This window comes from Oryza sativa, chromosome 2 (genome assembly GCF_034140825.1).
Source record: "Oryza sativa Japonica Group chromosome 2, ASM3414082v1".
Taxonomy (NCBI): domain Eukaryota; kingdom Viridiplantae; phylum Streptophyta; class Magnoliopsida; order Poales; family Poaceae; genus Oryza; species Oryza sativa.
Genome location: NC_089036.1, coordinates 30,423,251 through 30,438,102, shown reverse-complemented (window position 1 = coordinate 30,438,102; position 14,852 = coordinate 30,423,251). Strand labels below are relative to the sequence as shown.

General features: G+C 43.4%; 2 protein-coding genes across 2 annotated transcripts; both read left to right on the top strand.

Annotated features, from left to right (window-relative positions):
• Window positions 1-4,772: 4,772 nt before the first annotated feature.
• On the top strand, window positions 4,773-11,935 carry LOC4330559 (uncharacterized WD repeat-containing protein C2A9.03). Its single transcript, XM_015771324.2, has 10 exons — window positions 4,773-5,053; window positions 5,612-5,783; window positions 6,377-6,544; window positions 6,616-6,702; window positions 7,437-7,571; window positions 7,670-7,780; window positions 10,355-10,446; window positions 10,529-10,634; window positions 10,976-11,062; window positions 11,192-11,935. The coding sequence occupies exons 2-10, from the start codon at window positions 5,643-5,645 to the stop codon at window positions 11,603-11,605; spliced, it is 1,341 nt and encodes a 446-aa protein (XP_015626810.1). The 5' UTR covers window positions 4,773-5,053; window positions 5,612-5,642; the 3' UTR covers window positions 11,606-11,935.
• A 420-nt stretch (window positions 11,936-12,355) lies between these two features.
• Window positions 12,356-13,999, top strand: LOC112937918 (uncharacterized). The gene is made up of 2 exons (XM_066307678.1): window positions 12,356-12,847; window positions 13,335-13,999. The coding sequence occupies exons 1-2, from the start codon at window positions 12,407-12,409 to the stop codon at window positions 13,773-13,775; spliced, it is 882 nt and encodes a 293-aa protein (XP_066163775.1). The 5' UTR covers window positions 12,356-12,406; the 3' UTR covers window positions 13,776-13,999.
• Window positions 14,000-14,852: the final 853 nt, after the last annotated feature.

Below are 14,852 nucleotides of genomic sequence, written 5' to 3'. Positions count from 1 at the left end.
GGGCGAGGGCCGGAGCAGCGACGGCGGCGCGCGAAGGCCGAGACGCGTGCGGCGGCGGCGGTGGGCGAGGGCCGGAAGGGAGGGAGGAGAGGTGGTGCCCCCGAGATTTCGCTCGCCCGCCGCCCCTCGTACGCCCGCCGCCGCCGCCGCTCTCGTCTCCAACCTCCTCGGTTGCTACCTCCATGGGCCATGTCCCTGGTGACACGACCGCGCTTGCAGAGGCAGCTGACGACGGCGGAGAAAGTGGCGACGGTGGGGCGGAAGCCGCGCGCCACCATCTCGTCGAGCGTCTCCTTGGCCTCGTCGGGGGCGCCCTTTCGGCAGAGGCACTGCACGGCGGTGGAGTAGGACTGCCGCAACGCCGACGGCGTTGTCACCAGGGTCATCACCATGGCGGTGGAGGCCTCGTCTACGACCCCGTCGCCGACGACTACCGCAACACCGACGGCGTCGTCACCAGGGTCCCCTCCTGCGCCTCCACCCGCCCTCGCCCGCCCGCCCTCCCGCCTCCGCCGGCGGTGGCTCCCGCGCGCCGCTGCTGCCGCCGCCACCAGCTCCCGCGCATCGCTGGCCCCTGTCAGCCGTCACACGGCCGCCGCTCGCCGAAGGGAAGAGAGAGAGAGGGGGAGGATGAAGAGAGGATGATTTATGTGGGCCCCACATGTCAGTGGGTCCCACCCACACTTTCGGTGGATGCCAAATGGGTCCCACACTTTTTTTTATTTCTAATGCCACCTAAGCGCCACATCAACGCCACGTGGAAAGAAGACCGAGTCAATACTACCACGTAGGCGCCACGTGAGCGAAACCGCCCTCTAAAACCACCGAGGGAGTCAAATTGCTCCGGTTTGAAGAGCTGGGGGGTCAAGATATCCGGTTTTGTGGTTTAGGGTTACGAATTTGATTTCGATCACTTTTAAGTGTCACTAAGTGAACTTATTCCTTTTGTCGGTGTGTGGGATAGAACATATGGCAGCCTCCTCCAGTTTGACCGTCTGTATAACCACTCCTATCTTTGGCTCGAAATCAAGGCATGCCTGCCACTCTGCCTAGTAGTTCAAATTCGTGTCATGGAATCAAGGTAGCTTCGAGGATTTGTCTCGAGTAAGAGTATTGGGACATGATAAAATTGTTAAGTCTGATGAGTACGAGGAAGCTTCCAGAACTATACTTTAGGATAGTGTTTATGTGAATATGGTGTTTCTAAGATATAAAACTGCTTGTAGTTACATTATGTCATTATGAGTTTGGAATGGAGCTTTGAACATAGAGTTCAAGTATAACTGTCCAATGGAAGTTGCAAACCATACTCTGCTGCCGGGGCGGATGTAGAATATGAGATGGGGGTGCCCAGGAACCCGGTCAAGAAATTTTTTTAGCTATAACTCACCGATTTTCACCATATGTGTACCCCCTAAATACAAACTTAGACACCCGTATCAGCTTTAACTTGATCTAAAGTAGAGTAAATTAAGCAAGAGGCACCCTCCATTTTGTTCTAGTTCCGCCCCAGCTCTGCTGCAACTAGTGTGCCAAAGTTTCGTGGAAATGAACATTTGTGGATACCTGATCACCACTACTTTTTCAAGCTTAGGCAAAAACACATTGCAAATCATAATCTTTCTACCTTGTAATCTGTTGCCATCGCTGGCATCCTCTTATCTGCCAAAAAAAAAACCCTACAATTACATCGTTTGGTAAGAAGATGGATGTGAAGAAATGCCATCGCTGCCAGTCATCCTCTTATCAGAAAGATACAACTATCTCAGTTTGGTGAGAAGATGGACGTGAAGAAATGCAGGCTGTTGGACCGACAGCCACAACAGTTGAGCACAATCCTTTGATAGCTTCCTCGTGACAGTTCAGATAAAGGGTGCCACAATTAAATTTAGGTCGGTCCCAACATATGCCTGGAATCCTTATCCTTTGACCTCTGCGTGTGTGAATGCTATTAGCCTGTGTTAACTTGTTAGAGCAGAAAAGAAAATGGATTTTTTTTTTCGCGTCACATACTCACATTGTGCATTTCGGCTATTAGTCCCAGCGATATGGCTGAGTTGTAAAGTGAGTTTGGAGTTGACTGCTCTCTCGTAAACCGTCATAAGTTTTTTAAACTGTTAAATGATATATTTTTAAAATATCTTTTATATGAAAGTTTTTTTAAAATAATTTTCAAGTTTATAAAATTTAATATTTAATGAATCATACGCTAATGGCTTGCTCGTTTTGCGTGTCATGAAAATTCACAATCCAACGGCACATTCAAACGCATCCTGAGCAGGTACAATAGCAGACTACTCCATTCCAAATTGATCTACATATTTCATAGGTACACCAAGACCAATAAAAGCTAATAACTCTCTCATACTATATTTACTCTAGCAACAAACTCGATGCATGCACCATCCCCACTATCTCCTAGCCAATAGCAAATCAAGATATTGCATGTGAGTTATAAATACTTGTGTGCATGGATGCATGCATCAATGTCCATTTACTCCAATGCACAAATAACGAATAGACTTAATTTATGAACACAAATATGTAGATCATTTAGGAATAACCTCAAAAAAACTATATGTAGATCAATTTGGAATGGAGGGAGTATAAGCCTACTATAAACATATTTTAAGGAGATAAAAGAGGAGAGAAGAGCAGTGAGCTATGGATTTGTAGCCAACTGCAGTACGAACTCCAAAACACAGTGTGTATATGACAGGTGAGACCATGTATCAATAGTGTAGTATATGTTTACAGGTAACTATTATATGAATTAGCTATTATAGTTACTATATTAACTATAGATGATTTAGAGTTAGTAGTCAGCTATACTATTAAACTTGCTCAAAAGAGAGCTTGAGAGGGTAAAAAACTTGGAATACCGAGCTGGCTGGAGTTACCTACACCGTAGATTTTATGATTGTATCATATATTTACTAAATTTGGTTTGTCACCGAAACAAACCAAGGCAACAAATCAAATACCTTTTTACCATCGCAACTTGTCATTCCTACCAAACTTTAATAGTTCCGAAACATTCCACTCATAAAACCACACAAAAAATTTGACAAGACATCAAACCGAACACCTCACCCATTTAACCCTTTCAAATTTCGGTAATTTGGTAAAGTTGATTTCAATGATAAACTAAACATGTCCTCGTAGTCAGAATTTAGTCGATTGGAGCAATTCTAGATTATTTCTTAATTGAAATCCAGATATTTCAATCCAATGAATGCCCCTTGGTCTCCGATGAACCAATAACCACAATAACCATTTGTATTTTTAAACCATGGACACACAAAAATCATCTCGTGACTTTGGGTTTATCGTAGCTGTAAAAACTTCTGCATGCTTATAGAAATTGTAACACTATACTTCTACGATATTGGACCTGATAATTAGCAGAGTGACCTGAATATTAACCGTCGATGCACGTGGTACTGCCGAAATGACTCATCAAAACCGAAGTGAACAAAATGCCATGTTCTACGATTAGAGGCAACCTCCGTCATTTTATACCATTTTGTCACTTTGGCATATATCACCATCTGCTCTTCTCATGCCGTGATATCCATGTCTAGGTCATATGGCTTGTCCCACTAAGGAACACAACAACAATGATACAAAAATTTTGAAGAAAACATACTTAAAATAACATAACACATTGTAATTGAGGACTAAAGACCTACATGTAGACAACACTGATTGAGTAACTCAAAATTATCCATGTGGCTCCACTATTATCCCCAACCATATTTTCTTATTAATTTTTACATTAATATATAAATTGTATAGAAGATGCATAATAGTGGCGACAATCTATATGTTAACAAGGAATAATTCATTTTTTTTTAGACTTTGGCTATATATATTATGATGTTAAAGTTAAGTTATATTAGTGTTAGAAATTTGGAATGATAACTCCAGTTTTTAATGTTATAGGTTGCAGCAATTTGTATATTTGCAAGTTCAGAAAATGTCACAAAATTGTTCGCTTTATCTCTATATCAAAGCTTCTCCATGGCTATCAAGGGTTCTTCTCCTTTTAGAATTTAAGACCAACAATACTGCTTATTTGACTGGTGTATTTCGTTTGGGCATTGAGACCAAAGAGAACAAAATCTCTCCCATTTACAATTTAACCCACATCAAATACAAATACAGTCCCAATGTCTTCTGTGGCATAGACGCACAATATATGGTGCAATGCCGTGAGTTAGTTACTCCAAATCGCCATCACCGCCCATCGCACCAAATCCTGTGTATCACCTCACGCCATCGTTGTGCATGCATGTAGTGAAGTCATTCAATGGGTGTCATCCCAAACAGACACATGCATCAAGTAGAGGATACGGGGATTACACGTGGATAAGAAAAACAAGTTATATGTACATCATTTCTTAGATAGAGAGAGTACCCTACTAAAATTAGATTAGCGAAACCCACGTACCCTCTATTTCAGTTTAACGAAACATATATATCCTCTATTTTTATATGTTCAGTCAACCCTTAACTATTGGATCAAAGCATCTATGATATATCGATCCAGTTAAAAAATTTTAAAGTCCCGCCACAACGCGTCAATATCTACTATGATCATTAAAAGCTAAGTTTACGATAATTTCAGTTACCACCGTATAATAAGTCGCAGTTTTTGAACAGAATTCTCGTTTTCAAGTGTGAGAAATATTCAATTTAATTTCAAATAAACTAAACTGGGAAAAATAATAGCCAATGACCAAGTTGCCCCCTTCCTCCATCTTCTCTCTGTTCCGTTCGTTCTCCCACGGCCACGGCCTCACCTTTACCCTCTGGGCCGATCTGCCATCGCCGCCCATCGATCTGCAGCTTCGCCCGCGCCGCCGGCGAGAGGGCGCCCCGAGGGCACGGTGGTGGGCGGCCTCCTCCTCCCCTTCCCCTCGCCTCCGCTCGAGCCTCCTCCCCCCTGTGAGGCGTCGTCGGCGTAGTCGCGCGCGCGGCCGGGCGAGAGGGGCGAGGCGGGCCGGCCTCCTTACACCCCGAATCCGTCGCCGTGCGGATCGAATTGAAGGTACCCTCGTTCCCCTCTCGTTGCCCGCCGCCTTCCTCCCCCGCGTCCCGCTTGATGTGGGCCGGCTAAATCCGTCCGGATTTCCTCCAATTAACCATCCATTTTGTTCTGGATTTCGCTGGTGCGTGGTTTAATACCGGTAGAAGGTTGTGTTGGACAAATTTTTGGGGGTTCGGGTGAATCCCCATGGCCATCGTTAGGTCTGCCTTGAGCAGTTGGTCTAATTTTTCTGTTGGATTTCATTTCTCCGTGGTAGGAACTACTAGTTCTTTGGGGCGTATTTGCAATACAGGCATGGGGATCAGTTGGATCTCTGATTGGGTAATTTTTTCTTTTTTGATTGACCTCCTGCAGACCATATAGGAAGTCAAATTGGAATTGTGGTCTGTCTTATTCAGTTATTCTCACTGCTTAGGAGAGCTTCTAGTATTTGGTGTGGTCATGGCAACCGCTGCAAATTGTTGATTGACCTAGGAGTGCCTAGAAATGCTTGGTTGCTTGATGTGCAATTGGTTTTGATTGAGACTCTGGTTTCTGATGGTTGTGCTCTGTTTGCAGGCGGGGGACGTTTATCTTCACGTGAGGATCAATGTCCAATTATCACGAAGACCACATTGAAGAGATGGAGGATGATTATGACATGGACGACACTGCTGATGACATGGGCGAAGAGAACTATGAGCGAGGGATGAGGGATTCGGATTCAGAGGATGAAGAGCATGGCCAGTCGGTATGTCCAATCTTCTCTCTTTGTTGATTCATTGCATGTGTAATCAAGTTTTCGCAACATTATTTTTTGTGAAGTTCTTTTTTTGTTTGTTGGAACACTATTCACTGATGATGACGAGGAGCGTAAGATGAGTGAACATTTGTGCAATTGGGCGAGATACTTATTACAGATCCTCCTGTTTAGAGAGCTATCCGAGTCCAATTAACGACAATACTAACTGCATGTGTGTACTGTTGTCTGTTGAGAATCATGAGCCTTATAAGCTGTCTGTTGTTTACGGATTGATTTGGTTCTCCTTTGTCTCGTGCAACAACAGTATGTGTTGATCAAAATTGGATGGAGGGAGTAGTATTACTCTGTAAGAATACATAAGAATTCCTGCCACATGTTTAGTTCTAGTTTCCTGCTATGCAAATGCTATGTCTTGATAAAGAACAAATTGTGTATTTTCTTAATAATAGTAATCTTCAACTTTACCAATACTAGAGTTTCTACATGTATGGTTTTCTTGATATAGTAGCAATTTGATCATTGTTCTTATTAAATATACCACACTGCAATGCTCTAAATTGTTGTTTTTCCTTCCTGTGTAGAATGATAAGATCCCAGATACCTCATCAGTTGATGCAAGAAAAGGAAAGGATATTCAAGGAATACCATGGGAGAAGCTAGCGATCACACGTGATAAATACAGACAGACCAGATTAGATCAGTACAAGAATTATGAGAACATGCCTAATTCTGGAGAAGCAGCCGCAAAGGTGCGTCCTTTTGAAAGCTCACTGTGTAGAACTGTCTGTGTTTGTGCTTGACAGTTGACACTTGTGTACAGGAATGCAAACCGACTGAAAAAGGCGGGATGTATTATGAATTTAGGCGAAATACTAGATCAGTAAAATCAACTATACTACATTTTCAGGTGGGCTCACTTTTACATCTTTTACTTCCCCTTCAAGATAATATTCCACCACTATTATCAGAAATAATTGATTAGATATCGCACTAGTTGGTAGTATTTAGATTCCGAGCGTTCCATCATAACTTCATAAGATAATGTTTTTACATTTCATTAACCAAATTAGCTTCAGGCTCGTTTAAGTGTCAAAATCATATCTATTTCCTTTATAATATTCCTGTACAATATCTTTTGAATATTAAAACAAAGTGCATCTTTATTGATTTGATAATCTTCCAAATAGAGGACTTTTTTTGTATCAATTCATTTGGCTGTATTAGTTTATCAACTTTGTACTTTGTATTAGTGTGTTACAATTAACTGCAGGGAACTATTTTGCTGCTTTCGAGTTAAAAAGACTTGTATACATGTTGAGATGCGTTTGCTGTAAAAAGAACCGATGTCATCTTCTTATTCAATTGTGAAAAATTTGGGGCCTGTTGATTTTTATTTCACTATGACTAATGTATCTATGCACTGCCTTTCTTGATAAACTATTCATCTTTCAATGGCTTAGCATATTCAGGGATTTCTGCTGGTCCTTGTTTTGTAGTTCTTAGAATCACTTGTAAATTGGTCGATGAAGATGTTTCTATGTCTCTGATGATTATTAGTTCTTGATTGATGCCCCTCTTTTTTATATGATATGATTCACAATTGCAGAGATTATGAAACAATTGACCTAACTTTTCCCGCAGCTGAGAAATTTAGTATGGGCGACATCCAAGCACGATGTCTATTTAATGTCACATTTCTCTGTTCTTCATTGGTCGGCACTGAGTGGTCTTGATACCGAGCTTATGAATGTCCAAGGACATGTGGCACCCAGGGAGGTATGGTACCTTCTTTTTCTTTGTTCCATCAATTTTTATTTACTCTGCTTCTAAGTTTTATGTATTAGTATTGATGTTTCATGTTTTTCTTATTACAGAAGCACCCTGGAAGTTTACTTGAGGGTTTTTCTGGGACCCAAGTTAGTACCTTGTCAGTCAAGGACAATTTGCTGGTAGCTGGTGGGTTTCAAGGAGAGCTAATCTGCAAGGTAAATTATTTGAATTGATTCTGGTTCCTTTGAATCAATCCATATAGCCATAGCTGTGTAGCTTCGAGCAACCGGCATATATTCTAGCTCTATGGCGATTAAACAGTTTATGTTATTTTGGAGTTTGGTGATGCTCGCTTGCATAAATATCATAGGTGAGCACCGCTGGAATTGGTCCTTATGAGATTTAGAATGCTGAAGTAACATGTGTATGGTGGATCAACATATCCACTAAGTGGCGGAGCCAGGATCTTGACACGCCTAGGGCTCAAATTGAAGGCTAACAACTATCCATGTCAATTCGTACAAGGAAGTACAGTACAATTATGAAAAAAAATGCAAGACTGGAATACAATTTCTAAATATGCACCGAAGTACAATAAAAGTGTAGAAAAAGTACAAGACTAGACTAAGATTTTGTTGAGTACCTAACACTAGGGGTGAAAACGGTACGGAAACAGACGGAAACCACCTTTATTGTTTTCGTCTTCATATTTTTTTGGGAATTGGAATCGGAATCGGAAACCTTGGATATGAAACGGAATCGAATATTATCGAAACCGAAAACAAAGCGAAAACGAACCGGCGCAAATACAGTAACGAAAATTTATCGGAATACAAAAACCCCTCAAATTGATAAATCCTATTCTCAAGTCTCAACGGTCAACAATTCATCATAAAACACAATCATATAACTCCAATTCTTAAGTCTCAACAGTACATCACAAAACACAATCTATGGAATAAATTAACTATGTTTAAGAGAGTAATGCTGTTGATAAATCTCAATGCAGGAAAAAATATTCTTATGTAACTTCAGATTTGCATAACAAATATTTTTTTAAAAAATAACAGCCAAACACCATGGTATTCACTATTCAGTGCTTAAAAAAAGAATCCAGGATATTTCAGTCACAATTTCTAGAAATTCCGAGGAAATCTTGAAAGTTTCCGACCGATTCCGAGTTCCGACGAAAATTGCCCTTATCATTTCCAATTCTGTTTCCGAGAAAATATTTTCGAATTTGTTTCTGTTTCCAAAAAATTCCGACCGACAGATTCCGTTTTCGAAAATAGGTCTGGAATCTGGAAAGTTTCCGTACCGTTTTCACCCCTACCTAACGCGACGTATCTATTCAACCCAAAAGCTTAAGCTGATGAGGAAAGGCGGGCAATTCACTTTATATTCCAACACTCCCCTTCACGCGAGGCCCCCTCAAGCCTCTAGCGTGGAATAGAAGTGGGTGCGCCAGCCAAGATTCGAACTCGAGACCTCTGGCTCTAATACCATATTGTGTTGCATGCACCGACCAGTTCAGCCCAAAAGCTTAAGCTAATGAGGAAAGGCGGGCAATTCACTTTATATTCCAACAGTATCTTCTGGTTGGGGTAAATTCATCAATTTCTTCTGTTTCTGGGGTTGGAGTGGACTCACTGGACTGGACTTGGTAGAATGATTTTAAAGTGCTGCTCCTCTTCATCTAGCAAATCAAACCAATTTCTAATTGACTAACTGCTACCAAATGCAAAATAAACTTGCAAAATCGATGAGTAGAGAGGACACTGATCTTGATTTGGGGAAACGGGAATCAAACTTTGTGGAGAAGTGGCTGAGAAAGGGGGCGCTCTTGCCTCAAAGGCTCTGACCCGCCGTCACCACCTTGCCGCCGATGCGTATGCGACTGCGCCGGAGCCATGGCCGATCCCCTCCCTGGCTCGCTGCTGCTGCTGCCCCCCTGCGCACTGCCTGCTGCTGATATGCGCCTCCCGTCCGCGGATGCGCGCCGCTGCCCCGCCGACACTAGTGCTTGTCGCCGCCCGCCGCCGTGCCGCCGTGCGCAGTCGCCAGTCGCCGTCGGTGATGTGGCAGACAAGGAGAGGCGGAGAGCTGAGAGCGTGAGAAGAGAAAGAACGCGAACAGAAACAGATGCGGCGCTCGGTGATGCGGTGTGATGCGCGAGAGAGAGGAGGTGGGATTAGGGTTGGCTTCTATTGGGCTGTGATGGGCTGGTTGTTGGGCTGAGAGATGTGGGGGCTGAAACAGGCCATGTGTGGGGCTGGGCTATAGAATTTGGGAAAATCTGAAAAATATGTAGGTACTAGTCCACTAAATTTTTTTTCACAAGTAGGGCTTGGGTCCAAGCTGCCCTAGGCCCAGTTCCGCTCCTGTATCCACTGATTTTGCGACTCGGATACTATTTTATGCAGATTTTACTGGAAAATAACCAAACAATTCATGATGTGCATCTTATTACATTCTTAGGTTGTGTTCGGCAGTGCAGGATGGGAACCTATCCCTCTTGCACGCAAAACAGAGCGGTCTATTATCACGTAATTAATTAAATATTAGCTATTTTTTTTTGAAAAATGGATCAATATGATTTTTAAAGCAACTTTCGTATACAAAAATTTTGCGAAAAACACACTGTTAAGTAGTTTGAAAAGCGTGCGCGTGGAAAACGAGAGAGGTGGGTTGGGAAGATGAAGTGCCGAACTCAGCCTTAATCTGCATATGAACTGTCTGGGTTTATCCTTTTTAAAATTTTCTTAATTCTTTGTTGATGGGAAATGCAGCACCTTGATCGAGAAGGAATTAGCTTTTGCTGTCGAACTACATATGATGAAAACGCTATTACTAATGCTGTTGAGATATTCAATACTACCAGGTAATTGCCTTGTTCTGTTATAAAGTTCATTAGATGTGACCTTTTTGAACTTGCATCTGTATTAATACTGTTTTATCCCCAGTGGTGCTGTTCACTTCATGGCATCGAATAATGACTCTGGTGTAAGAGACTATGATATGGAGAGGTTTCAGCTCTACAAGCATTTTCAGTTTGAATGGCCAGTGAATGTAAGTCTTTTTTGTTTATTTGTGACACCTTGCTTTTGGTAAACCTACTATAATTAGGGTATGCATGTATGATTGTGTAGACATTCATAATTTCACATTGCCATAGTTTCGCTTTATGTGGTTCTGTACTTCTTTCTTCATGGTGTCGAATAATGACTCTTCAAGATAAAACCTTTTGATTTCCTTTTTCTCATGAAAACATAATTGTGCACTGCCTTTTAAATGTGTTGTTAACAAATAGATCCAACATCAGTATACGGAGATCAAAACCAATGGAATGCTTTGGATGTTTTAGTTTCTGTACTCTGGTCTCACAATTCATTGTTATTTTGGTGATGCAGCATACAGCATTGAGTCCTGACAGAAAGCTTGCTGTTATTGTGGGGGATGATCCTAATGGTTTACTAATTGACGCCAATTCAGGAAAGGTATGCCAGCACACACGCAAACCTGGGCATAAAACGTCACATATATATGATAACCAAGCTGTGATAGAAAATTATGTGACATTGAAGTATGGCATGCATGATAACTGGTTACTTTGTTTCCCTGTGCAGACTCTTCATTCCTTGAAAGGTCACTTTGATTACTCGTTTGCATCAGCTTGGAGCCCAGATGGCAGAACATTTGCTACTGGCAACCAAGATAAGACATGCCGGATTTGGGATGCGCGGAATCTCTCTAAATCCCTCCATGTTTTGAGGGGTAACCTTGGAGCCATAAGATCAATCCGCTTCACGTCAGATGGGCAGTTCATGTCGATGGCAGAACCAGCGGACTTTGTCCACGTCTTCGATGTCGGGAGTGATTACACCAGAAGGCAAGAGCTGGACTTCTTTGGTGAGATATCTGGCATGTCTTTCAGCCCGGACACCGACATGCTTTTTGTCGGTGTGTGGGATAGAACATACGGCAGCCTCCTCCAGTTTGGCCGTCTGTATAATCACTCGTATCTTGACTCGCTGTGTTGAGGTGAGGAACACAAAGCAGACGTTGGGCGCGCTGTGCCTCAGCTGTGCACCCTGTGCTGAATCTTGTCATCATACATTAGGTATCCCAAATCAGAATTTGAAGTCGTTTACCCGATAATTCAATTAATAAAACTTGTACCCTTCTGTATGTGTATATAAAGAATGTACAGAGATGCCTATAGCCTGTACCAGGGTAGTGCGCCAAATCATGTGTTAGGTTGCAGTGAGAAATGTGATGTGAACCTTAAGATCGATGATGCTGTAACCGGAACTGCATCATCTGTCTATCTATCAACCGAAGCCAAGTTTCTTGGTGTTTTCTGGGTGGAAGCTGTGCGCCTGTGCCTGTGCTTTGTGCTTGCCTTCGCTTCGGATGTGATCGTGCAAAGGTTCATTCCTTTTAGCTGGTTTGGCTAGAGTGGCGGTATCTTGTTTATGTTTTGACTATCTGCGTGCTATTCGTATTGCAGTCTTGTAGTCCATCAGGGAGATCTCTCCGGATGAGTAGGCCGGAATGAATTTTATTTTTTTTAAAGAAAATGTCGATACAATATGACAATTAGTCGTAAAATCGGTATGCGCCTTATCTTCGAATACTCCATTACCATTTTAAAAGATGACAATCCAATATGACGCCTTCTGTTCTCCGAATACGTAATTTTCCGTTGGAAAAGAGGTAAACCCAAACCAAAAACAGATTATCCGATTCGAAGTTTCGAACTCGCCACTACGTATCCGAATCCGAATACGATTAGAACGATCGTCATCTCTACTATATAACGATGTCTCCCCGTGGATCTCATGAACCCCCGATCTCTCTCTCTCAAGCCACACCGAGTAGCACGTACGACTGCACGAAGCGGCAGAGAGGCTAGGGCCGACGTGCATTACGCAAGTGCTCGCGAGGTGGCAACAATGACCAGCGAATCGCCGGCCATGGCGACGGCGCCGGTGCCGGAGCCGGAGCCGCAGCCGGAGCTGTCCACGGCGGCGGCCAGACGGCAGGATGAGGAGCGGAAGACAGCGCTCAGGATCATCCGCAACGAGCTGAGGCTGCTCTGGCGTGACCCGCCGCCGTACTTGCGGCCCGGGCCGGAGCCCGTGACGGACCCCTTCCACTGGGAGGTGGTCATCGACGGCCCCGCCGGCACCCCCTACGCCGGCGGCACGTTCCCCGTCGACATCCAGCTCCCCGCCGCCGGCTACCCCTTCGTCCACCCCAAGGTCACCTTCAAGACTCTGGTAAGCGCACGCTCGTCTGCATCTCTGCTTGTTCCTCCGATCCGTTTTGCGTGATGCAAATGTCTTAAAACCTCATCTGTTATATGGTTTAAATTGCATAAAATTATAAAGGTTTTGACGTAAGGCACGTAACCCCGTATATTATTATTCTGAAGTTTCACGAAACCACGGTATTGATCATTTTAACTTTGATCTACCACACTTTTTAATTCTACAATTACATCTCAAATTTATAAGGATTTTATCCATTGTATAATTGTTACACCTGGCTTTTTAAAATTTTAATATAGAAGTATGTCAAAATGGTTAACTATGTGATTTTATAAAACTTTAAAAACATAGTATTTTGGGTTTATGTGTCATGTGTCAAAATGTTTATGGTTTTGTGTAACTTGGACGATGATAATTGGGTTTTAGTTTTACGAAACTTGCTCTTTCAAAAAAAATTGCATGGATCGAATTTGAGTGCTTGTCTCTGCAACCGCAGGTATACCATCCCAACATCGACGAGGAAGGGAACATGGTGCTGGACGCCGAGAGCTGGAGCTGCGCCACCAAGCTCCGCGGCCTCCTCATCGGCTTCGTCTCCGTGCTCTACGACCCGCTGCTCGACTACCCGATCAACTACGACATCGCCGAGCAGTACGCGTACGACTACGAGCGGTACGAGGCGGAGGCCAGGGCGTGGACGCGGGAGTTTTCCTCGGCGCCCGTCGTCTCGCACTACCCGCCCAACGCCGTCGTCGGCAGGACGCCGCCGGCCGTTCCTCACTTCCCGGCGACGGCAGCCAGGAGAAGAGCGGAAGCGGAAGCTAGGAGAAGAGCTGCTGCCGCTGCTGCATCTTCAGGTTCAGGTGAGAGCCTGTGGAGGAGGGTAATTGGGTATATTCAGAGCTGGTCTCCTTACCGGCTACTTCATACAGACTAGCTGAACAAACTCGAGGAAAATTCTGTGTAGAATGGTTTATATGTTTACTGTATTGAGACTTGAGAGGTATATATATATACCTCTAATGTGGCTGTAAAGAATTTGTACGTGATTAGTACAGGAAGGCTGTGCTGACGAGAGTTTGTCTGAGCGACTGGTATTGTTCGATGAGTTGGCATCTTTAAGACTTTAGGTCTATATTGAGACTTCTAGAATTCACAAGTCAGAACATTATAGTGATAAGGAAATGTTGATTGTTTGGCTCCAAATTAGTCCGTGGGGAAATAAGCAAACCCTTCTCTCGAGAAAAGAAAACTGGTGTAACCCGTCTCCACATTTTTTTTCCTTCTCTCTTTGGCACACGGAAGGCCATGCTCCTCATGTTTTACAAATTACGTCCAAGACTTTGGCTATGTTTTAAAGTGATTCTCGGATTGGCTACTCCCTCATTTCTTGTTAGTTGCGAGCATGTTTCCTGAATGTTAAATGGTGTAATTTTTTTACACTTGAGGTATAGAACCATGCACAAATAGTTTGTCTTGGGGAGTACGCATTTTCCATTGAAGAGGCCTATGTGTTGGTCTGTTGGAGCCGACGATGTTTTCAATCACAACTAAACCGAGAATATAGAGGATATGGTAAGCCCAAAAAGAGGTCAGTTCTTGAATGGAGGAGGTACCATATGCTAGCCATCCATTCCACTTAATCTAATGGCCTGGGAAGGCTTGGTACTTGGCGCTGGCGGTACTGCATCTCTCGAAAAAGCAGGTTTCGAATGCTGTTGATGGTGGGATGACAAATTTGTACTTTCGCATTCAGGTACCAAGTCGGAGCAGAACACCGTCACCATTTCTTCGCTGCAGTCATCTACTCATCGCATCCTCAAATCGAACAAAAATTGTAGAGGCGAACATGGTGACGAGCCTGACGCAACTGATGTGGCGGTCTCCCGGGCAGCATTGACCTTGGGGGATGTGGGCCGATGGGGAACGCTGGCGATTTCGGGGTACCCCCGTTGACGCTCTCGTTTCCTCCCTCCTCCTGGTTCGATCATGACGACAGTTTTTTTCATTAATA